Here is a 26,069-nt window from a genome sequence, read left to right as displayed (position 1 = left end):
ATTATTATATGCGGACGAAGCTTGATTTTCCAAAACTGCATTTGCCTTGCAAACCCTGAATAGATTCTCACTATTTTGAGAGTTACATAGCTTGGAAAACGAAGTTCATGATCTATATTAAACTCTAGAACCTAAAGGGGAACAAGCACTTGGGATCCAACAACAAGGAGATAGTCTATCTAATCTCTAGATAATCAAATGTTTACTATCTCCCTTCCCCCCCCCCCCCCCCCCCCCCCCAAAAGAAAGGAATACAGTCATCCCAAATCTCTAAGAGTTGTTTAGTGATCAAACACAGCTTCGGGATTTGTTGGTTCATCAAAAAGCCCCATTTCAACCTATTCACCAGCAATAGAGATCGATAATACTCAGAACAGGAGTGCTCCATGGTATGGTGTGGACTTGTGGTGCCACTACAATACTCTGGGTATAAATTAACACCATTTTATTAGGTCCCTCCTTGGCTTGATCTCGCTCCAACACACATCTCGGAATTTGCTAATTTGTGACTGATTCTATATATTAGATAAAAGTATGGAACACTACAGCAAACAGCATATCGGAGAATCACAGAACTAGTCAACATTGAAACAACTGAGTAATGAGGAGTTGAGTGGTTCCCCACTCTAGAGTAAGGGCTTAGTGAAGATCAATAGGTAGTCTGTAGGAAGCTTTGATGCCAGAACAAGATTATTTTTCATCAGGAGAACTATTTCTAAACAGAAAGCCCCGATCTGTTCAGCAGCTTTCACCCTTTTAATTGTAGCAGGATTAATATTAATGTTTGCATATTCTTTGAGAGAGAAATGAGTGGTGCATTTCTGACAGATTCCTACCCAAAGAACTATGCCCCTGAGAACAAAGGCATCTCTCTCATCAATCTGCAGGTCAGACACTTTGAGTGCCTTTACATTCTTCATCCACTGCACATTCCACAGAGGTGCGTTATACACTAATTTCAGTAAAAACATGGAGGGTTGGAGGGGGGAGGTAAGTCAAAGGAAGTACAAGAGGGATTTGTGCTACATACCTCACCAATAGTACCAGTGACATACTGGTCAATGGCATTGGATATCTCTGCCCTCTTCACACCGGCTTTGAACTTCATGGAAAGTACCCGTGGGTGATGTCTCAGCCACCAATTATTGGCCTTGTCACCTGCTAACCTCGTGCAGTGGATACGAGACTGCTGCCCTGCTCCAATGCCAACCACCTGAAAAAGTAAGGATAAACAAAAAGGATGCTCAAATAGATGTAATTTCCACCAAGTTTCCTTAACCAAAACTATAAAGCCAATATTTATTATTTATTTATAAGTTTTGTATAGCGCTAGCTGGACCAGAGGGTATCAGAGCGCTTCACAGCAAGTACAAATATGCGCCTTACCGGCGGAGGTAGAATCCACAGCTTATAAACTTAAGAGCATTACATACAAAATTACCATACAGTTCTTGTGATCAAATGAGAGGGTCGCGGCTGAGGGTTTGATAGAGGAGTTCGTATGCTGATAGCGTGAGGGGTGTCTATCCACCGCGATCTCCAACCACACCTCGTCCTACTTGACAAAGTTCTGAGACTGTTTTTCGACCACAATGAGGTTGTGGTGCCGTGTCGAACTCTTTCCGGAGTATCTTGTGTTCTAGTTAAGTTCAAGAGCGCTCAAGAAAGGCTTTGAGTAGGATCTTGAATTTCGGGAAAGAGGTGGTCGTTCTAATGTGGGGGGCTTTGATGCCGTTCCAGATCTTAGGTGCATTTCCTGCAAAGGATTTAGTTGTGGTTTTGTGTTTCCGAGCTGTTGCTAACCCATCACCACAAGCTTCTGCACTGTAGGAAAGTGCCCCTTACTAACATGGTCACGTCCACTTTTTGCCTGGTATTCAATGTCATTTTGACATAAGTGCACTGGGTTCCCGCATCCAGGTCGCCAGTGCCAAATCTTTACTAAAACTGTACAATTGTTCTACCAATTGGCAAAACCTTTAGCACCCCTGTAAGTCCCTAGTAAAGAGTACCCTTGGTACCTAGGGCATGGAGGCTAAAGAGGGACCCCAAGGGCTTCAGCATGCATTATGCCACCCTAAGGGACTCCCCACCAAACTCAGACTGCCAGTACAGGCAGTGTGAAAGCTGTGTGAAATGGTGTAAACAAGTGAAAACATGACATAGCATACACCCTGTGTGCCACGTCCACTGACACTGCATACAATATTTGTAAGTCACCCCTACAGCAGGCCTTACAGCCCTAAGGTATGGTGAAGGAAACTGGCTTTAGTGTATTAAAATGAAGTACACTGCAGTGTCCAGTGGGTCCCCAATTGGCTGAAAGAGGAAACATAAGATAATACTAATACTCTTTTGTGGTAGTGTGGGCGAACCGTTTGGCTCAAAGGGTAGTGCAAAGAATAAATCAGAGTCCAAATTAGTAAATCACCTTTTATATGTATTTATAAAACCAAGAACTTCATTCAAAAAGTAAGTACTATTTTTGTCCTTATGCACAATGCGATAGTATGGAAGGAAAGTCATGCATGCACAGAAGTTAAGTACAGTTGGATAGATTTGGGGAGCGGGGGGAGTGTTCATCTTCAGAGGTTTGGTCAGTAATTGGCCAAGGTTCAAAGTACTCCTATCAGTGATTTAGGAACTACCCGGTTTCTGGCAGGAGTAGGGTGCTGGTAAGTCTGGTAGCTGGCATGCTACAAAGGAAGGTCACCTAAAAAGATGTTGCACATGCATTGATTGAGTTACATGTGGATAAGTCCAAAAGCTCCCAAACAGAGCTAGGTTACAAGGGCCTATGGAGCAAGAGGGCACAGCCGGTTAGACACTACCCAGGCCAGGCGGCTCTGGCTCAGAGTGGTTAGGTCAGCTGGGATACTGCTCAAAGATGCTCCTCGCGGTTATGGACAAACAGCTGGACCACTCTAGTAGTGGGTCTCAGTGATGCAGATGTCCCTAGACTGCTGTTTGCCATGGTGCAGTGATAATCTGGACGCCTACCGTTTGTTGGTTGTAGGATGTCCAGTAACTGTATTGGTGCTGCAAGGCTCCAGTTTGTCCTGGTGACATGAGCTAGTCCACCTGTGGGGTGGCGCTAGCTTCATGTGGGCACATCACCTAATCTTACAAATTTTCCAGCCTGTCTTGCCGCCAAAAAGTGGGATCAGGACAGGGGTGGGCATCTCCACTATAAGAAGAAGCCTGGGTTGCATAACAAAGGCAGCAAGTGCCTTTGAAGCTTCCCGCCCTGGAAGGCACATACTGCTTGGAGGTGGTATGAACACCTTCACCCAGAGCAGGCTTTGTTCCTGGGTTCTGAGAGCTAAGGCTCTCACCTCAGGAGGTCAGAACTGGTCTATGGAGGCTGACCGGTCGAGATCAGTCAGTCTACATACTAGTAGTCGGGAAGTTCTCAGGATGCACCTCTAAGGTGCCATCTGGGTACATTTCTTAATAAATCCAACACTGGCATCAGTGTGGGTTTACCAAGAAGAGGTGTTTGTAGAAAACATCTGGGAGTACAGTGAAGACATCATGTAGCTAGGAAACTCCTAATGACAAGTGTCTAGCCCATGTACTCTGTATGGCTTCCCTGTGCACTTGTGGTATCCAACAGTGAACTTCAATATCACAGGGACGCATCCACTCACGCAGATCTGCCCACACATTGGTATAGCGAACCCTGCCTTACAGCTGGGAGGCCTGCTGTAGGGATGACTTATCTATACCACATGCAGTGTTTTTGCAGGCTTGGCACACATCCCTGTGTGCCATTTCAATTCTTAATTTCCCTCTGCACCAAGACTCGCAGGCTGCAATGGCAGTTTGCATGAGCTTGGTGAGGGGTCCCAGAGAGTGGCGCAATTAGTGCTGCAGCCCTTAGGGACCCTCTTTAGTTCCAATGCCCTAGGTACCAGCGGTAACACTAAGGACCTACATGGCGCATATAGTGGTTCCAAGCATATAACAATGGTACAATTTAGGGAAAACACTGGTGCTGGGAACCTGGTTAATAGGAACCCAGCACACTTTCAAAGCTGCATCAGATACCAGGCAAAAAGTGGGGAGGAGTAACTAAGTCAAAAGGGGCACTTTCCTACACAGGGTGTCTAACAATTCAGCGATTAAATGTCTGCATGAGCAGATCTGCCTGTGCGGTCTAGTCCAATTGCTAGGCAGTACAAGTAAACAGGGAAGCCATCTTGAGTACATGTACTGGTCATTACGAGTTCTCCTGCTATATGATGGCTTCACTTAGATCTATGGTATTTGGTATAAAGCGCTTTGTCTTAATAAATCCATAGACTCCTGTAGTGGAATTATTAAAAACATGAACAAGAGGCCCCCTGAAAATATAACAGCCTCTAGTGTGCTGGCTGACTGGTCTTGACCAGCTTTTCACCACAGACCTGTTTCTGAACCCCTATAGGTGAGAGCCCACACTCTGAGGTCAAAAAAACAATGCCTGCCCTGGCCAGAGGTGATGCCACCTCCTTCAAGAAGGATGGCTAGTAATTGGCATATCAAGGCAGGAGGCTTTAAAGGATCCTCCACCTTTGATATGAGACGCCAGCTTCTCCCAGACAGAAAAGAGCTACCCCATTACCCAGTGCCCATTTGGCACCAGGACAGGTGGTGAACACGCCTTCTGACTAGCTAATTTTCTCATCAGGATAGATACACCCCGAAGGTGGACTACCTGAAGTGATCACGAAAAGTAGAATTCCACCATCTTGGTTTTTGGTGAAAACAGATACACTGGGTCAGGGTTATACCCACATCCAAAAGGAAGTGGTCATAAGGGTTGTAGGTGGCCCAAAAGGTAAGTAGCCCATTGACTACTATCTTAAACCCCCCTTAGTGCCCCTAAATTGAGTATTTAAGTGGCACCCCCGACACCAGGAACTTAGATTCTACAGATGTAAGAAAGACAAATAGCGAAGCATGAACGGAGGACCAGCTGCAGACTTTTTGGTGCCAAACCCCATCTACCTGTCCAGACAATGGCTCATCCTGCCGTGTGCATCTGCCAAGAACTCCGGTGGTCTACCAGTAGAGGAGCTACTCCCTGTAGGCACCAAGCAGGCAAAGTCCAGTCCACCAATCTGCCCCCCACCACCCCTGATACACAATCCGACCAGGAAGAGGCGTGTGTGTGCTGCCGAAGTTCAGATCAGTCTCCCCACCAATTGAGAAGATGCCAGGACAACCGGAGCCACACAGCACCAATACAAGGGTTACAGGATCCCCTGCAGCAACCAAAGCCCGTTTGAGTCAAATTCAGACTCCAAAGACTACTAGACAGAGCAGCAAAGAGGTGTCAGCACCAGAGAGTTACTTCGAGAGTGGCCCAGCTGTCCTGTTAGTCCTTGTTAACTGGAGGGACAGACAACCGCGAGTGCCTGTGATGTACAAGCTCAGCCAACCTAACCACTCTGCACCCAAGCCCCGCAGCTCTGGTTTCCGAGAACTAACAGATTCCACTCTCCCAGGGCCCTTACACCACCCCTTGATAGCTCCCAGAATTGTCCCCCACCCCAGCTCGTTTCTAGGTGCCTTCCCCCCACCACTCCTTTGGTGTAGTGTGCAGCTCTACGAACCCAATGAGCATCTCTGCACCTAGAAGCATAGGGCAGCAAAGCTTAATAACGGATGATTCCTTGGACCTTAGATCGCCCCCCCATCCCTTCAGTCCTGAAGGAGACCCCTGGACACCCATTGCAAGTAACTGTATGCAGTATATGCCTTGCTCTCATACGAGAGCACTGCCACATAAAGACGCACTTAAGTGAACATTTTACTGGACTGTAAAAAAAAAAAAAAAAATCCAGGCAAGCACTTGCGTCATACCGAAGTTCTTGGTGTCGATATTTACATAAAACATAAAAGTGTCTTTTTTTACTGATTCCCTGATGGACTATTTCCCTTCACACGTGCTCCGCTAAGGTACACAGGAGGTTCTTCAGGAACTAAAAAACATTTGTAACAAATCCTTCTCTGCAGCCTCTATTCGTTTGAAAAACACCTTGGTGATCACTCTTAAAAAAACCTCCAATAACCCTACAGTAACATGCACTCAATCTCCTTTCTAACTTTTCTTAACAAGGTCTCTGGAAAAAAAAAAAATAGTAACAGGCAGATTTCTTCCATCCTCGAATCAAACATCTAGGACTCTGTCCAATCTGGCTTCCAGCCTTTCCATTAGTACAGACTGCTTTGCTGATTTCCGAATGCCGGCAGACTAGGATTGATTGGCACTAGTCCACTTGTACCTATCCGCCACTTGTGGTACATTTTCCTGTAACCCCCTAAGCAAATGTCTGTTGGAGGTAGACCTTATTGGTAAAGTACTATCATGGATCAAATGCTAACTTTCTAAATCACACTCCGGCTGTGTATCTGGCTCCGGTTTGCAGATCTTGCACAAGCAGCCGTGCCTTTTAATCTGGCAGCTAAACAATGGAATTTACTGCCCAATCACGTAAGGGCTCTAGACCATCTACTTTAATTATAAAACATCATGAAAGCCTAGCTTTGTGCTTCATAAATGGCCACTAATATAGGCTCCCAGTTTCCTTTTATGTACTCTAGTGAGAGGATAACTTTTGTAATTGCACGCTTTATGAAACTAAACCGAATCAGTAGTGTCACACAATACCTCTAATGGGTAGCCATTGCAGGAAAGGACCACGTCATGTATTAAATTGCCTTGCAATAATTGTAGGTTAAATTGGATTATGATTTTTAGGATCTTAAATCCTCGTATGAATCAGAGTAAGCCTTACAAGGAAGTTGGATCGAGGAAACGTGCCTTTGGAAAGTGAATGTAATGCTGTAGCCTAATGCTGCCACACTGTACAGAATAGCAGTTAAACTAGCTATGGAAACAGTTTATTGGCTTCTTATAGCTTTAAAAAAAAAAAAAAGTCTCATGTTGAGGCTGCTACCTCAAGGTTTTGAGCAGTTGCGCGTTATTTCACAACTTCTGTGTTCAGTTCAATGGAGTTTTTACCAAAACAACCCACTTCCAACACAAAGAAAATATCACAGTACCTGTCCATCCTTGGCATAGCAGACAGAGTTTGACTGAGTGTACTTGACAGCAATGCTTGCCACAATCAGATCACGGATGGCAGATTCTGGAAGCTTTAAGAAGGAGGAATATTACCATTTTGAATTACAACAATTTATTTATTTTATTTTGAAAGTTTTATATAGCGCAAACAAGATCTTCGCAGATATCAGAGCGCTTTATAGAGGGGAGCATATATAAACCGATACATCAATAGTGATAAAAGTACAGTTAAGTGATATCATAATCAGGTAAGTCAATTTCACAAGTCATACAAAAATGCAAAGGGTTCGAACAAGTAGTACAGTATCGAGTCTTTAGTAATTCAAGTGCATTTAGCCATGAGGATAGCTTTTACTTCTTTCTTAAAAAGTGCACAATTTGAATACCAGCTGTGAGAAGGTGGCCTGATATGCAGTGCTCACTATTCTAGTGAACACTATGTATCAGTCCAGCAACCCTTATTGATGATTGGTTGTAAGTCAACCTTATAGACCAGCTATCCTAGTAGCATGGATACGAGCAGTCTAAGGCTAAAGACTCGAGAGGGCGTGTTAAGCCAGCTGTTTACCACACATATACCCCTTGAATACCCAGTGAAAGGACACCACACAAGTGTTATGAAAATAAACAAGATATTTATTAAGAATCACAACAGCCCTGTACTCTTTATGAGGACAGGGTACTAAGCACAAACCAAAACTTACAAAAATACTTAAGTTAGCACAGTATATACAAATGCCCGAGGGGCACGGAAAACCATATACTTGAAAAGTGGAATGCGAAATTACTAGCAGGTAAGTACAGTACTAATAGGCTTTGGAATCGCTAGGACTTGACTATAGAATCGTTAGATTACTTCTAGGAGACCCAGGGGACTCGGGTGCAGTGTGTGCACTCTCACGCGAGATGCGGGACAAAGTCTATGGTAGCTAGAAATTGCAAAGTTAGTGTTCTCGGGCGAACCCGACCTGGTAGGAAGAAAACGAAAGTGGATTCTGACCCTTGGATAGTGAGGCTATGCTGGGGCACCGAAATGCCGAAGTTACCTAGCCCAGGGGCTGCAGCTGCATAGGACTCAAAAGACGTCGGGAATCCTCGTTGCCGGACCAGGAGCCTGGAAGAAAGAAGTTGCTGGCAGGCGACCAGTGAAGAAAGTTCGGTGGATCCAAGCCTGGATCGATGGAAGATGACACCTGAAAGCAGAGGGGACCAAGTTCGAGACTACTAGCCAGTAGTCAGTGGGCACCAGGAGGGCACCGGATGGTAGCCACCTCGGCAAGGTGAGTGGGTGACGCTGTGACCGCAGATCTCACGGACCAGGAGGCGTTGTCGGCGACTAGGATGGAGGAGCGATCTGTCCCACGATGGATGAAGCTGTCGGCGTCGCTGGACCCAGGATTGGGCAACAAAGCCTTGGCAAATTCAAGCCCACGCGGTGGACCTAAAATGGCGTCTGGAGTGGACCAGGAGGGTCCGGGGTGCCTCTCTTGAAGAAGGAAGCAAGGGCCAGTCTGGAGCAACCAGACCAGCAGCAGTGATGTCGTCAGGCGTCGTTCAGAAGGCCACAAGCCAGCCTGCTAGTAGCCAAACAACGCGGTGCACAGCAAACAGCAGAAGGGCCCCACGCAGATCGTGGAGATGCAGGGAGGCTGATCTTGGGTGCTGGTGCTGCGCAGGGTTGGGGCTTCTCGGACCCCAAAGCACTCACCAGTGGAAGACTCGGTGGGCTTGTTACAAAGAAGTCGTGCAGTCTTGGCGATCGTCGGTCCCTCGAGGTCTCGTCGCACTCACGGTTCTCAGCTTTGCTGTAGAGGTGAGTAGAGGTCAGAGGTGCCAGGGAAGCCGGGTCTCGTCGAGCTGGGTCGTCGGATTCGTGAAGGACTTGCAGCAGACCGCAGTGTTCTTAGGATGGTGCCCGCTTGATGCAGGGTGACTACTCCTTAGCCACAAGGGAGAATCTTGAGGAAGAAATCTTGAAGTTCTTTCGCAGAAAGTCGTGTCTTGATTCCAAAGATGATCTAAATTGAACAGGGGGCCCGCTCCTATCTTTATACTAAAAAAGGGGGCTGACCCGGTGACTAGGTCCTGCCTATGGGTGGGACTAGGAGGGGGTGGTTACACCCCTCTCCCATGCCGGACTTCCCCAGGCCAGGGGCTGGTGTGCCCCTGGAACTGGTTCAGACTGGCCTATGCGTAGTGAGCACCGGGGTGCCACTCAGCAGTCACCTTCCTGTAAAGCCCTGCCTACCCAGGATACACAAAACCATGTCTGGGACGGTGCTAGCACCGCCCCTGACAGGAAACCCTTTGTCCAAGCTCTCCTCTCTGGGAGGACTCCCAGCAGCAGGAGGTCAGACTCGTGTCTGTGGTGGCAGCATCCATTTTGTGGAGCTGAGGCTTCAGTTAACTTTAACCAGGGTTCACAGTTACATACATGTCGTGTCCCTCTAGAAGGGTGGAATGCTAACCCCGTCGCCAGAATTGGCGAGGGGTTAGTATTCCAATTCGTATGACACCTTACTCGACATGTTTTGATAAAGCAATACCAAAGTTAGCATTTAACCGCGAGGATTATAATGCACTTAAGAGTATATGGTATGCGATATCATGGAACAGCTATTAGGACTTGGTTCCGCAAGCTGCAGACAGGCTCAGCTCATGCCAGAGCACCATCTCACACGATTCCAAGCACTCTGCCTTCAGGATTGTCAAGGCCTGCCATAGGAGTGACTGATAGGAATCTGTGTGTCCATTTTAGGGTTAGGTATAGGTATACTACACCTACAGCAAAGGGTGATTACACGACTTTGCCCCAGCTGTCATGCAGCCAGTTGTGTCAAATTTAGGAGGCCAGCCAGGGGTGGCATAATACATGCTTCAGCCCCTGGTAGGCCCTGGGTACACCTATGCCCTGAGTTACAGGGTCTGATAAGGTGGCCCAGTCCCAATTGGAAATGTACCTAGGGTACATGGAATCCATTTTAAAGAGAGAGCAGTAGGCCTGGGGTCCTGATTGGCAGGATCCCAGGTCGACTATGTCAAAAACCAGCTGGAACACAGGGCAAAAAGTTGGGGGCAACCATAGTCAGGATGTACCTTCCTACACAACCCCCCCCCCCCCCCCCCCAAACGAAAGGAGATAAGGCTATCCTTGTCCAGGTAAGCCTCTATTACCTAAGTGGCCATTTAAGGAAGGACCAGCTCTGGCTTGGTTTCCCCCTGTGTCATGGTCCACTAGGCAACCCCTCACCCTAAGGGTATCTGAGGGTCTCCACCATAGGGAATCTCTGCCTTTGGTGTGTCTTGGGAAAGAAGAAGGCTGATGCTGGGGTGGAGTACTGAAGTGAGGCTCCTCTACCTTTGGGCTCAACTTCCTCCAATCACCATCCATCATGTGTGCCTTTCTTTCTTTAGCTGAGATGCACTGAGCTCTCAGGGTTAGCCTCTGGCTACCAAAAGCTGGAGGCTGAGTCCCTCTGTTTGGCTTACTGGAGGGACAGGTCAGGTCTGGGGTTTTTAGGCCCCATGTTTGGCTATGCCCAACAGTGTCCAGCTGTGGGAGGTCCCTAACTACTTTTAAGGGGGATCCCTCAGGAGTCTTACTTATTTTCACTTGGCTAGGTTTACCAGCTTCAGTGATCCTAATCTGCTGATTAAGGGGTTCTTTTGGACAGGGGCCCTTTGGGGTCCACCACTGGCCTCCCTGACCTATTCAGCCCTGGGCTGACTGAGACAGGGTAGAGAGGTGCAGGTTACCTGCTCCAGACTGGGTCCCACCTGGGAAGGGTCCACTGTCATCAGGGGCACTGCCAGGCTAGGCCTGACTACCTCTGGGGCAGTTCCTTCAACAGGGGTAGAGTCAGTTCCCTGAGGAGGCTGGCTCTCACCTAGTGTCTGGGAGGGGGAAGACTCTTCTTCCTCCTCAATGCTCTGTTTGAGTGGAGTGATCCATTGTTTCAGGCTTCACAACCTCACTATCTGTTTGAGTAGAGGCTGAGACCATTACAGCCTTGCCAACCTTTTCAGGAGGGCACTCAGTTTGTGTTTGGGCTGTGACTGTCACAGCCCTCCTATCCTGTTCTGGAAAGTCTGTCTGAGCCTGGGCAGTGGCTACCACTGCCCTTCCAACCTTTTCAGGGAGGAATGGTGCTTGGACTGGGGCTGTAGCTATTACTGCCCCACTAACCTGTCTGGATAGGCCTATCATTCTGGAGTGAGTTTCTTGCTCCACCTCAGCCCATGCTGAGAGTTCCAGGTCATTCCTCAGTAAGCAATCTACAGGTAGGTTATCTGTCACTGCCACCCTCATGGGCCCTGTGACATTACCCCAGCTGAGTTTGACTACTGCCATGGGATGCCTTCTCTTCACTCCATGAATGTCTGTCACCTGATAAGTAAAACCAGGGGTCAGTTGAGCAGAGGGGACCAGATGGTCAATCACCATGGTGATGCTGGCCCCTGTGTCTCTGAATGCCTCAACTTTCTGACCATTCACTATGACCTCTTGTCTATACTTTCCCAAAATGTGGGGTCCAGTAGTGAAGTTGGCAAACCCCATGCCAGTCTCAGACAAGAGTGTGGTCAGGGGACCTGGCTAGGCCATAGTCCTCCTGATTGCCCAAAGTAATGCCCACCACATTCTTGGGGGCACTCCCACCACCTGGGGGATTACCACTAGTGGTAACAGGAGGTTTAGGAGTATTACCTGGGGGTATATTTCCCTTATTGCCATTTTTAGGGCAACTGGCATCACTTTTGTAATGGCCCACCTGTTTACAGGTATGGCAATAAGGTTTCTTCTGTTCTGAAGGAGTGTTCTGGGACCCACCACCCTTGTTGGAGTTTTGGGGCCCTTGGGAAGTCTTCTCTGTGGATTTATCCCCACCCTTCTCTTGAGGCTTGGTTGATTCCTTCTTTTGGTCACCACCCTGGTTTTTAGGCCTGACCCTGGTTCTGACCCAATTCCTGTGGAGAGGTCAGATCAGAGTCTACCAGGTGCTGGTGTAATAACTGGTTCTGACAATTACTTAAGATTTGCTCCCTCATAATTAGATTGTACAATCCTTTAAAATCAGTAACCTTACTACCCAGTAGCCAGCCTTCAAAAGCCTTAGTGGCACAATCAACAAAGTCAGTCCAATCTTGAGACTGAGTTTTCTGGGTGTCTCTGAACAGCAACCTGTACTGCTCAGTGGTTAAACCAAACCCATCAACCAGTGTATTTTTCAAGATTTGGTAATTGTTAGCATCCTCCACTCTTGTAGTGAGGAGCTCATCTCTACCTTTCCCTTCAAAGGAGAGCCACAAGATAGCTGCTCACTGACTTTGGGGAACACCCTGCACAGTGCAGGCCCTTTCCAAAGCAGTTATCCATTTGTGGATGTCATCCCCTTGTTTAAAGGGGGGCACTTTCTTATTCAGGTGTTTTGTATCAAAACTCCTTTCCCTATTGCTAGGTTTATTGCTGCCACCAGTGGGAACTACCCCACTTAACTGTTGCTCTCTAGCAAAGGCAAGCCTCTCTTTGGCCAGGGCAAGTTCTTCCCTTTCAATCCTCAGATTGGCTGCCCTTTCTTTAGCTGCATACACTCTCCTCTGAGGGGAGGTCATCCTCCTCAGAGCAGAGTCCTGAGAGCCATTGGTTTGAAGGGATCTGCTAGAGCCTCTGGATAGAGACCTAACTCGTCCATTCCCAATGTTAAGCTGACCTGAGAGTGGCCCCAGGGTTCCCCTAGTACCATTCTCATGCCTGCTTAAGTTGGACCTGGTTAGTCTGCTGACTTCTACCTGTCCCTTATCTGCCTCATCCCCTGACAACTGATCCTCATCCTCAGCATCATCTGCCTCCTGGAGGGGATGGTCATGGCTATCAAAGGGTCCCTGTAAGGAGGGCAAACTCCCATCTGGATTAGGAGAGCTAAGAAGTTTCTCAGCTTTCCTGGCATCATAAGTCTCTAAGAGACCAATCAGAAAGGAGATTGTGGGGTTAGACCCCTGTTTTAGCTTCCTGAGGGTACACACTTGTCTCATCTCCTGGAAGCTAAGAGCAGCATATTTGGAAGTGACCTGTGGAGGGTCCACTGACACAAGGGGAGACTCAGAGTTTCCTCCTTTGTCTGACATGCTGATTCTAGTGTGGTGTAAGTGATGCACCTACCTACACTATGTGTTTACCTACTGATCCCTTGCTAAGAGTTGCAGCCAAGGTGTGCTAAGCCTTGAGGAGCTGCAACAGCTGGTTCAGTAGAACTCAGAGTATTCTAAGCTTAGTTATATGTACCTAACAGTACTTATGTGATCTTTCAGCAAGATATTCTTAGGATACGTGTGGTAAAACAGCAAGCTCAAATCCCAACCGCTGCTCACCAATGTGAGAAGGTGGCCTGATATGCAGTGCTCACTATTCTAGTGAACACTATGTATCAGTCCAGCAACCCTTATTGATGATTGGTTGTAAGTCAACCTTATAGACCAGCTATCCTAGTAGCATGGATACGAGCAGTCTAAGGCTACAGACTAGAGAGGGCGTGTTAAGCCAGCTGTTTACCACACATATACCCCTTGAATACCCAGTGAAAGGACACCACACAAGTGTTATGAAAATAAACAAGATATTTATTAAGAATCACAACAGCCCTGTACTCTTTATGAGGACAGGGTACTAAGCACAAACCAAAACCCTCTTACAAAAATACTTAAGTTAGCACAGTATATACAAATGCCCGAGGGGCACGGAAAACCATATACTTGAAAAGTGAAATGCGAAATTACTAGCAGGTAAGTACAGTACTAATAGGCTTTGGAATCGCTAGGACTTGACTATAGAATCGTTAGATTACTTCTAGGAGACCCAGGGGACTCGGGTGCAGTGTGTGCACTCACGCGAGATGCGGGACAAAGTCTATGGTAGCTAGGAATTGCAAAGTTAGTGTTCTCGGGCGAACCCGACCTGGTAGGAGGAAAACGAAAGTGGATTCTGACCCTTGGATAGTGAGGCTATGCTGGGGCACCGAAATGCCGAAGTTACCTAGCCCAGGGGCTGCAGCTGCATAGGACTCAAAAGACGTCGGGAATCCTCATAGACGGACCAGGAGCCTGGAAGAAAGAAGTTGCTGGCAGGCGACCAGTGAAGAAAGTTCGGTGGATCCAAGCCTGGATCGATGGAAGATGACGCCTGAAAGCAGAGGGGACCAAGTTCGAGACTACTAGCCAGTAGTCAGTGGGCACCAGGAGGGCACCGGATGGTAGCCACCTCGACAAGGTGAGTGGGTGACGCTGTGACCGCAGATCTCACGGACCAGGAGGCGTTGTCGGCGACCAGGATGGAGGAGCGATCTGTCCCACGATGGATGAAGCTGTCTGCGTCGCTGGACCCAGGATTGGGCAACAAAGCCTTGGCAAATTCAAGCCCACGCGGTGGACCTAAAATGGCGTCTGGAGTGGACCAGGAGGGTCCGGGGTGCCTCTCTTGAAGAAGGAAGCAAGGGCCAGTCTGGAGCAACCAGACCAGCAGCAGTGATGTCGTCGGGCGTCGTTCAGAAGGCCACAAGCCAGCCGGCTAGTAGCCAAACAACGCGGTGCACAGCAAACAGCAGAAGGGCCCCACGCAGATCGTGGAGATGCAGGGAGGCTGATCTTGGGTGCTGGTGCTGCGCAAGGTTGGGGCTTCTCGGACCCCAAAGCACTCACCAGTGGAAGACTCGGTGGGCTTGTTACAAAGAAGTCGTGCAGTCTTGGCGATCGTCGGTCCCCCGAGGTCTCGTCGCACTCACGGTTCTCAGCTTTGCTGTAGAGGTGAGTAGAGGTCAGAGGTGCCAGGGAAGCCGGGTCTCGTCGAGCTGGGTCGTCGGATTCGTGAAGAAGGACTTGCAGCAGACCGCAGTGTTCTTAGGATGGTGCCCGCTTGATGCAGGGTGACTACTCCTTAGCCACAAGGGAGAATCTTGAGGAAGAAATCTTGAAGTTCTTTCGCAGAAAGTCGTGTCTTGATTCCAAAGATGATCTAAATTGAACAGGGGGCCCGCTCCTATCTTTATACTAAAAAAGGGGGCTGACCCGGTGACTAGGTCCTGCCTATGGGTGGGAGTAGGAGGGGGGTGGTTACACCCCTCTCCCATGCCGGACTTCCCCAGGCCAGGGGCTGGTGTGCCCCTGGAACTGGTTCAGACTGGCCTATGCGTAGTGAGCACCGGGGTGCCACTCAGCAGTCACCTTCCTGTAAAGCCCTGCCTACCCAGGATACACAAAACCATGTCTGGGACGGTGCTAGCACCGCCCCCGACAGGAAACCCTTTGTCCAAGCTCTCCTCTCTGGGAGGACTCCCAGCAGCAGGAGGTCAGACTCATGTCTGTGGTGGCAGCATCCATTTTGTGGAGCTGAGGCTTCGCTTAACTTTAACCGGGGTTCACAGTTACATACATGTCGTGTCCCTCTAGAAGGGTGGAATGCTAACCCCGTCGCCAGAATTGGCGAGGGGTTAGTATTCCAATTCGTATGACACCTTACTCGACATGTTTTGATAAAGCAATACCAAAGTTAGCATTTAACCGCGAGGATTATAATGCACTTAAGAGTATATGGTATGCGATATCATGGAACAGCTATTAGGACTTGGTTCCGCAAGCTGCAGACAGGCTCAGCTCATGCCAGAGCACCATCTCACACGATTCCAAGCACTCTGCCTTCAGGATTGTCAAGGCCTGCCATAGGAGTGACTGATAGGAATCTGTGTGTCCATTTTAGGGTTAGGTATAGGTATACTACACCTACAGCAAAGGGTGATTACACGACTTTGCCCCAGCTGTCATGCAGCCAGTTGTGTCAAATTTAGGAGGCCAGCCAGGGGTGGCATAATACATGCTTCAGCCCCTGGTAGGCCCTGGGTACACCTATGCCCTGAGTTACAGGGTCTGATAAGGTGGCCCAGTCCCAATTGGAAATGTACCTAGGGTACATGGAATCCATTTTAAAGAGAGCAGTAGGCCTGGAGTCCTGATTGGCAGGATCCCAGGTCGACTATGTCAAAAACCAGCTAGAACACAGGGCAAAAAGTTGGGGGCAACCATAGTCAGGATGCGGATTCTGAAATTAAAATGTACGCAAGGACTTCAAACCAGTTACATAATTTGAGACAGCAGTATTGGTAAACACCATATTGCTTTCAGTTTGAAAAGTTACCCGTCAAATTGCCCTTTAAAGAATCAAATAAAGTGTAGAAAAACCATAGCTGAAGCTTGTTAGAGACTGCCATGCACAGTTTTTAAATACTGGACTGTACTTAACTCCACTGTTGTGCCCATAGTGCTAATAACAGTACTCAGATACAATAAAAAGCAACATTTAACGTGCAGACTTACATCTTTACACTTAGTCACAATATTGTTAAACAACGCTGGATCTATCACTGCATCATTCCTTTTCTGCATTAGTTTCAGTCCAAACAAAGTACGAATTTCCATCTCATCTGGCTCATAACCTTGGTCCATCTAACGAGAAAAAAAAAACAATGTGCCAACTTTGTCAAGCAGTGTACACACAACTTGAGCACAAACACGCCAGTAAATAAAATGTTTAAAAACCGGCACCTTTCTGCCAAGTGTAAAACAATTAAGTCTACACGCCTGAGCACTCTTATAAAAACCGGGCACCTTCATTGTTTTTCCACACAGCCAGGCAGGAGAGCAGGTTATGGAGAACACAACCGGCTCCCACTAGCACATGGTCACTGCATTGGTCAACATATTCATCAAACGGTTTGCAGCTGAAGGTGGGTGATTTTTCACATTAGAAAACATCAAATGGAGGCAAAATAGAAAAGAAAAAAAAGAAAATTGAGGTTTACATTAACTAAGTAAATCCTTACAGCTGCAACAGGATCACCCTTTTTCCTCGTCACCCATCACCACAGCTGAACCAAGGGGCTGAATATCACAACTAGGGAGAGTCATTGGGGAACACTGAGACCGTGAAGTCTTTTTTTCGATAACTGCGGTCAACATTTTTCGCAAGGCTTCGATCACAGAATGGGTTTCCAATCTTCCCCAAGTGGCCTACTATTGGTTACAGGCTTCAAAGCAGGTCAGAATATGAAAGGTTAAGTTGTCCTGGACTGGGTACATCTGGCTTTAAAGCTGAAGATTTTAAAATCCTATGCCATTTCTATTAACTGGTATAAAAAAATAAAAAGCTAAATAAAGCTATCCTAGTAAAAACTCAGTTGATCTGGCGAGAAGGGAGATCAAATAGATGGGCAAGCTCAAGGCATGATGTCATATCGCATTTTGAGGGGAGATCGTTAAGAAAGAAAACTAACCCACCTGCAAGACACAGTAGCTTCCATTTTTCTTCTTGGACAGGATTTTGAGGGCCTCTTCTTCAAACCCAGGAGCCACAATGCCATCAGATACCTGCAACCAAAACAGGAGAGGGACAGTAGAAACAACTTCCTAAAACATGTTTAGGGAAAGGTGTAGGGCAGCATGGAGAGCTTCAGCTCTACTACAATATTAAGATAACTTTGGTAGGTCTCTGTACTAACCTCCCTGGAGATTATTTTTGCGGTGGGGACATCACAGATGTCGGAAACCGCAATGAAGTCACCAAATGAAGACATACGATCAGAACCTAGGAAAACAAACAAGAGAACAGAATGGTCCAGTGCTTTACTTACTTTTTCATCTAAATATGGTGGGTGGGAGTGCTATGGCCGACATGGTGGGGAGAGTAGAAGCATGAAAAGGTCAAAACAAGTCAACACTTCACTGCATCGGTCAGGCAAATAGAGCCTCCCTTGAGCACCACCATGTCATGTTTATATTGAGAACCCCATTACCAACTCATTTTTGTAACTGGCAAAATGTGTTTTGGATGCTCAATTACCAACTATAAAGGTTTAAGAATCGTTAACCTTAAGACATCAAACACGGTCCAGGTAACTGCAAAAGGCCTACAGAAAATATGCGCACCAGAATATCCTGGTTTGTGTGATCACTGTGCTATGTAGGTATTGGTGTTAGGATAGCAAACACAACCAAGAGTGACTACACTAAAAAGGGTTTTATTGCAAAGGATCTACTAGGATACAATCTACAAAAATGACAACTTTGATCATACAGCCACAGGCATTTCACACTTACATGGCATGACAAATGTTTAGATTACATTAAGGATAATGTTACTTACCCAGAAAGCATCTGTTTTTGGCATTTAGAGCTGTAGATTCACATGCTGTGCATACTCCTGCCATCTAGTGTTGGGTCGGATGTTTGCAAGTTGTTTTTCTTCAAAGAAGTCTTTCCAGTCATGAGGTAGGCGACTGCTCCTTTCGATGATCGCGCGCATGGGCATAAACTACATTGTTAGATTGTTTTCCCGCAGAGAGTGCGATTGGAATTAGTAAGAGTAGAATATAGATGTCTATGCGTATGTATATAAAGTAAGAGAACTGCAATAAGGCATAGGTACCCGGGGAGGCGGGTGGGCACATGTGAATCCACAGCTCTACATGGCAAGAACAGATGCTTGCTGGGTAAGTAAAATGATCAGTTTATGCAAAGCATGTGATCAACTATTCACTAGCTTTGCATAGACTATACAGCAGTATTCTCTTAAAGCAGTGGCTGTTGCAGTGGTTTGAAAAAGTGTTCCAAGTACTGACTGGCATCCATTGGCTTGCGGTCTTGCTAACACCTCTACACAATAGTGCTTGGTGAATGTGTGTGGTGTAGACCATGTTGCAGCCTTACAAATTTAAACTATGGGAATGCTTCCTACGAAAGCCATAGTAGCCCCTAATTTGCAAGTGGAGTGCGCTCTAGGGGATATTGTTAAAGTTCTTTTTGCATAATACATTTAACAATCCACCTGGCAATGCCCGATTTGGAAATAGGATTGCCCTTGAAGGAGCAAAAGCAACAAAAAAGTTTAGTCTAACGGAATGACTTTGTTCTTTCTATGCAGCATAAGAGGGCTCTTCTCAAATCTACTACGTAGAGCTCGTTCTGCCATTGAATCTGGTTGAGGAAAGAACACTCTTAACTCAACCGATTGATGTGAAAGGCAGAAACTACTTTAGTTAGAAATTTAGGGTTGGTACAAAGAACCACTTTGTCTTTGTGAAGCTGGAAAAAAGGTTCTTCTACGGTTAGTGCCTGGAGCCCACCCACTCCTCAGTGAGATGATTGCAATGAAGAAAGCGATTTTACGCGAGAGAAATTGCAGCTCACATTTATGCATGGGTTCAAAAGGTGGGCCCATTAATCGTGTGAAGACTTAAGATTCCACACTGGGGCAGGTGGAAGTCTCGGTGGTATAACTAAAGTCCTTCCATAAAAACTTAGATAACTGGTACTCTAAAGAGATAAGGGTTGCCTGTTTTGTAAATATGCAGCGAGATGTAAACGGATGGAAGTGCAAGTTAATTTTGACCGCTGCAAGTGTAACAAACATTTTGTACGGAAGAATCAAGAGGATTGATATTACAGTAAGAAAACGCTTCCATTTAGCAGGGTGACAAGCTCTTGTAGGTCTTCTGGCCTCTCCGATAATGTTCATACTGTCTGGTGGAAGATTAAGGTAACCAAACTCTAACGTCAGGACCAGATCACTAGGTTTACTTCTTTGGGGTCTGGGTGTTTGATTTCTCCATGGTTCTGTGTGAGGAGATTGGATGTGAGATGCAGCTTCTGATGTGGAACTATTGATAGCTCCAACAAGGTCGAGAACCAAGGTGGACAGGCCCATGTGAGAGCTGCTAAAGTCAGCGTGAGGGATGTTTGCTTGAGTTATCGAACCATTGACTGAATCAGTGGAAGAGGTGGAAAAGCATAGGCAAATATCCTATATCAGTTAATCCATAGTGCATTGCTTTGGGAGTGCGGGTGTAGATACCTGGAGGCGAAGTTTGGGCATTTTGCGTGCGACGAAAAGATCTATTTGAGAAAACCCCAACTTTGAAAGTATGGGAGAAGAACTTGGAAGGTGAAGTTCACACTCGTGGATTTGCTGCCTCTGTCTGCTGACCCTGTCTGCTTAGGTCAGCAATCTGATGGTTTACTCCTAGGAGGTGTTCTGCTAGGTGATAAGATTGTGGTGTATGGCCCGTTTCCAAATGTCTTGAGCTAGGTGTGACAGTTTGAGAGACCGTGCCCCCCCTGTTTTTGTACATAATACATAGCTGTCATGTCAGTGCGAACTACGACAGCTTTGCATACAAGGCAAATTTGAAAGGCTGTTAGCACTAGAAACACTGCTAGCAGCTCTAGATTTATGTGAAGAGCTTATTGCTTTGGACTCCACAGGCCTTGAATTGAGTGTTTGCGGAGAGGAGCTCCCCAACCAGTGAGCGACAGTATGGTTAGTATAGTCTATGAATAGTGCCTACGAAGAGCAGTCCTTTGACAAATTGTGGGCCCACCACTGCAGAGAGCATCTGTGTGTGGGTACTTTGCGTGGCACCAAGGGCAGAATTTGAATGGAGTACGTTCCACCGACTGCGAGGCGGACAGACTGGGAAAGGCCCGAAAGCCTTCTAAGAGTTTTGATAGAAAAAAAGTTTTGTATTAAATACGATACACGGAAAAGGGAAATCCGCGATCGAACACAATACAGTCTAGGGTAAGTGGATTGCGCACAGAGGGGAACCTGAGAAAGTGTCGAACCGGAGTGCAGCAATTCAAATCCGAACCAGATAGCAGAAAAATACAATCCAACAATGGAGTCGATGCCCATGCGCACCATCACCGAAAGGAAGTCACCTACCTCATGACTGGAAAGAATTCGAAGAACAACTTACATACATCCGGACCAAACACTAGATGGCAGGAGAATGCAAATCATGTGATCTAGATCTCACATGCCTCGAACACAATTTTACAACTTGATATAAGTGACCAATTACCTCTTGCTCTGGCGTAGGCAGTTGCCAAAGGTGTAAGAGTCTGGAAGATATCATGCACCATGCAGACATGAGCTTCGTTCTCTGTAAGAGGTACACCTACTGCAGCCCCTGGTGACCAAAAAAGAAATACAACCAATAAGCGGGCCATTCACTGGACACAGTAGGTCACATTTACAAAATATGGACAACATAAAATAGAACCTGGATACTTTTTTCCACAATCTGCCCAAGTCTTAGATTGTTTACAACAACCCCCACCGCAGAAGTAAATACCAGGTCACAAAATCAGATACCCCAAATCAATCAACAAGGAAATTAGCACTTGACAAAAGTATGGTCTTGGGTGAATTTTTTCTTTACACTAGTTAATATTCAACCTTTCTCCTCCATTTACATTTCAGTCCCTTGACTGTCATGCTTTCAATTTCGGTTTGGTCATATCCATCTATAAAGTGCTTAAAGTACATCAAAAATATTACATAAAAAAAAATAATCTAAATCTACATTTTGAAACTGTCAATACTTACAAAAAGCAAGTTAGTACAGTTGTAATACTAATCTAGCTATTGCAGAAAAACAAACATAACCCTAGTTATAAAATGGATGATCATGCAGGCATCCTTACACTAATACCAGGGTGTTGAAAAGTAAAAAAAAAAAAAAATGGGTAACATAGGATAATCTTTGACCCCTCTGACCGAACCATTTGATCAGCAGTGCCAACAAAAGTGGAGCTTACTTAATTATTCATTTTGTTACACTTACTCTTCTTGGATGAATTAGTACAATTATACATTCTTGCGGTTTATTTTTCTAACCAGTAACAATGCATTTATTATTCTTGCCTAAGTATTAAATGAGAAACACCCTGAATGGTGTCAGAACATAGTTGCTTTCCAAATACCTGGCCCCTCCTTTTACCACGTTGTGTTTGGCAAAAAAAATCACAAGCCTCAAGATGATCTTAGAAAACGAAATCCCAAAAGTCACTTCTAGTTCCTTTACTCATCAAGAAAGCACAGTCACAATTCAAGGAAGACTCTAAACGTTAAACACAAACTGGGTATTCTGCTTATTTTCAAGGCTTTGGGAACCAAGACAGGCCTAGAGAACAAACATAATGGACCTGAACAGTGGATCTGGAAAGCTCCCAATTTACAAGCCAACTCAAAGCCATTATTAAAAATTAAATCAATTCAATCCAGCGAAATCTACTAAAAAGCAGCATTGCTTCTGAAATGTGATGACAAGGTACTTGCAGGTGAAAATAGTCAAACTGTGCATATAGAATAGAACTGGAGTGTAAAATTGTGCTTAATTTTCTGCATTTGAAACTGAACATGAAGTTGAATTAGTGGATTACCTATCTGAACGACTAGATGAAGGCAGTTGTAAATAAACAGTGTCTTACCTGCAGGGCTCACATGTTTAAAGGAAGTGGCAGCGGGCAGACCCAAGGCCTTCTTTAGTTCCTTCACCAATTGCCAAGCATTGAGGGCATCGCAGAGGTTGATGAATCCAGGAGAGCCATTCAGGACTTGCAGTAACAAAAGCAAAGAGGTGAAAAGCTTAGGAGAATCACTGATGCTCAAACCATCTAATTCAAACCATATAATTAAACACCTGTACTAAATGCACATCAGCAGTAAAATGCTCAACCTGTTGATCTAGGGTGGTGAGGGTCACCTGCTGTGATGCCCCAGAAATGCAGATAAGTTACAGCAGAACAAGATATTCATTTGGCTGTTCGTTGGACAGTTATTTGAAGACGAATGGACAGGTGCACATGTGCAGATTAAGGTCAACAGTATTTCAATTACAGTATCCAGTTGCAACACACATTTTACTTGACAAGTAAAACTTCAATGTAAGTGATGTAACATGCCATGTTAAGTGCCGAATTAGGGACAATGTACTTCTGAAATGCAGCAGAAACTAGAAGCTATCCTACTTGCCAACAGAAATATCCATTGAAATAAACACTATTTCCACCAATAGAGGATATTTAAGAAACATTTAATACAAAGCGAACCATCCATTAGGAAAGTTTTAATAATGTTAATAGTATCAATTTAAACTCTTTTTAAAGCAAATTGAATGAAATTAGGCACTGCATGATACTGCCAATTTTATTATTGTGGGCATCACTTTGCATTTCTAATTTCATGCAAGATACTGCAAAGGCATACTACTTATTCAAAAGTCACGCAAGAGAAGGTCTTAGAACAATTCTCCCTCAAAAAACAAAAGTGTGCAATATTTCGCAGGCACAATAAACATTTCACTTGGCCTTTACATGGACCATGAACAGGGCTTACTAAAAAAGAAAGGGAGTCCTTCAATTTGATGCCATTAATCGGTCATCTTTTCCTCCTAAAAGGAGCCAAGTAAATGTATAGGAAAAACAGCTGTTGGAAATCTATATTTCTAATAGTCTCCTTTGGGCTTGTTCAAATAAAGTATGCTTATTTTATGGTAAATTGATAAAGGCAAATCAATCAGCCTGGCTATGGCTCATTTGGGTTTTGCTAAGCCTACACGAATAGAACTGGAGAACATCCTATACAAATAAAGGACTTGGGTTTTGTAAGATCTTTAAAAAACAAGAAACAGCAGAGGTCTTTTGACAAAACAAATGCACGAAATCATAAAAAGGAATTTATTTTGTTAAAGGGTAACATATTAAATTATTTACTTTGATTGTTTAACAGTTTTATTTTAAGTTGTTAGCATCTTTTCAGCAAGTATATGTACTATTCTTTCAAGCTAACCAATAAAAAGTAAGAGTCCACCTAATTGAGAAATTAGACTTGCAATGGTGGGGCACACAGAATAGTGTATTGATAAAAAGGTGGCTAGATCAGGAGTTCTTGATCAGAGCAAAATTACTGTATGAACATTAGAAATCTAAAATCGGCCAAAAGATTACAAATTATATGCATTTTTTTAAAAAGAATTTTTGGAAGACCTTTATTGATGATGCACCATACACATAGCCAATACAAAACGCCCGAAGGCTCACAGAAGATTCACATAACAATAAGGCAGTGCACGAAGGATCTATTACAGGAGTAATGAGGTCTAATTTTCAAAGATAAGTTCTGAAGGATAAACGGCGGCAGGATGTCAGAAAGCAGCACAATGGTTGTGGCGGAAAAGGATCAGGAGAGATATACATAGCATTAAAAATGTCGGAACCATTACTGTCCAAATTAAAGAAAAACGTTTAAACCCAGAAGGAAAAAGAATAGAAGGCCTATAGAACAAAAAGAAAAAAGAAACAAAAGCCCAACCTCCCACCCCCCACCCTGCAGCTGGCTATGGCCTACCCCCCCATAGCAGTGTGCCTGTCGCCCCACTTAAAAGGAGTCCCGAAATATAGAAGTAAGAAAAGTGTTTCTAACCTATAACTAATGAATAAAGAGGTGGAGGAGGAGCCCGCTACCAGTCCCCCGGCGCCTTCTTTCCACAGGTCAAGCAGTTCAATAATAGCCCAGGATATATTGTCCACTGAAAGAACAGCAGTACAAGCATACAATGTTAAAAAGCGCGAAGTCGGCACATTGCGTTACCAAAAAACCCACATGTCCCACATCCAATTCGGTCTGCAGCAAGGAAACCATCAGTCAACGATAAAAAGCGATCATCCCTGTCCCGTCTTCACCCTCCAACAAAGGTAACCCAGAAAGGTGTGAGCAGTAATCCAAACGGGGCACTTCGCTTCCCACACTCAACCAGAGCAAGAACACTGGAGTCCAACGATCCCGCAAAGGAGTACACAACCCCCTTAGTAAACTGCAAGGCCGAGCAAGGGAGGAGAGTCTTGATGTCCAGCTCCTTCTGGAGCGATCTCTGGATGTCAAGGGGCAAGACGTGGGGAGAAGACTCCCGTCGTAATTGCAAGCCACGGGTCGCGCTTCGGTCCAGGCAGACGTCGTTCGTTACAAAGGCAGCCTCGGAACCTGGAGTCCCAAGGCAAACACTGTTGGACGAGGCCGCCATCTTGTAATAGTCAGACTCGGGGTGAAAAGCAGCACTGTGGTCCGGCAAGTCCGCCATGTTCGAGCACCCCGGTGCAATCATACCGTCAACCTTGCTGATCAGGGTTTGCACAGAGTATGTCATTTCTTGACGGAAGGAGACAATGGCCGCCAATAGATCACCGTAGCCTTGATTACACCCACGCTCACTTCCACTCACAGCCCCCTACACGCCACATCCATGGCCACTCCACGGCGAAGATTGTGCGCCATTACTCACTTCACATGGAAGCCCTCCAGGCCAGGGGCAGGCTGCTCGCAGTACGCAGTAGGTCTACGCCCAGATAAGAGTGGTAAACAGACCCAGGAAGCAGCTGTAGACATTATCCCGCAAGCCAGTCGCTCTGCTTGAAGTCAGTGGGGTGGGTAGTTCGGGGACCTCCCGCTAGCAGAGCGGCAGCATTGGGGCAAACAGTCGGCAATTAACGATAAGGGTTCCCGCAGTCATAAAATTGCTCCAGACACAGGCACCGGGCACAATCAACCCTGTTCCTGTATTCCAGTGGGGCGGGCGGTCCAGAAACGGCCTTGATTTCCTCAATTGGTCCGACCGGTGAAGCACAGCTGCCGACGCCCGGTGTTATTCACTCCACAGCCGGCTCCGGCATCCACTCGAGGCCCCGGTCTCAGGGCCGCCGCAGGTCTCGAACTTCAATCGAGCATTTCTCCCGGTTGCAGAGGAGCGCGGGCTTCAAGATTTCCCCACAAGCCGTCGGGACATTACGGCTACCGCATCGTGCCGACTGAGCGCAGGATCATCGGCAGGATAGGTGCGAAGAAAGATGGTCCACGGAGCCGAGGGACTACACGTCCGACCCGGTCGCCATCTTGGCTCCTCCCCAATTATATGCATTTTAAAGTCAAATTGATCACGTAAAGCTTGGCACAAAGCAATTCTGTTAAACACGAGAATTAATCACCATACAACAGATTTCCCTTTTATGTACCAAATGAAAGATGAATGCAATATTAAGACAGCTGCTTTCTGTCCAACAGAAGATTTGTGGGGAACAGTATTAGTGATAAATCAAAACCTGTCTCCTTTGAGAAAGTACC

General features: G+C 46.0%; 1 protein-coding gene across 1 annotated transcript in view; it reads right to left on the bottom strand.

Moving 5' to 3' along the window:
* ATIC (5-aminoimidazole-4-carboxamide ribonucleotide formyltransferase/IMP cyclohydrolase) overlaps nucleotides 1–26,069 on the bottom strand; it is a 133,137-nt gene that overhangs the window by 46,124 nt on the left and 60,944 nt on the right. The window contains exons 8-14 of the mRNA XM_086956356.1: nucleotides 22,385–22,510; nucleotides 20,974–21,081; nucleotides 17,614–17,699; nucleotides 17,393–17,482; nucleotides 16,433–16,561; nucleotides 7,054–7,146; nucleotides 1,031–1,213 (exon numbers count right to left, since the gene is read on the bottom strand). Coding sequence (XP_086812482.1) covers nucleotides 1,031–1,213; nucleotides 7,054–7,146; nucleotides 16,433–16,561; nucleotides 17,393–17,482; nucleotides 17,614–17,699; nucleotides 20,974–21,081; nucleotides 22,385–22,510 — 815 coding nt within the window. The remainder of the gene's footprint in view (nucleotides 1–1,030; nucleotides 1,214–7,053; nucleotides 7,147–16,432; nucleotides 16,562–17,392; nucleotides 17,483–17,613; nucleotides 17,700–20,973; nucleotides 21,082–22,384; nucleotides 22,511–26,069) is intronic.

Source organism: Lissotriton vulgaris, chromosome 2_1 (assembly GCF_964263255.1).
Source record: "Lissotriton vulgaris chromosome 2_1, aLisVul1.2, whole genome shotgun sequence".
Classification (NCBI taxonomy): Eukaryota; Metazoa; Chordata; class Amphibia; order Caudata; family Salamandridae; genus Lissotriton; species Lissotriton vulgaris.
The sequence above is the reverse complement of the archived record's forward strand: the minus strand, read 5'-3'. Positions and strand labels throughout refer to the sequence as shown.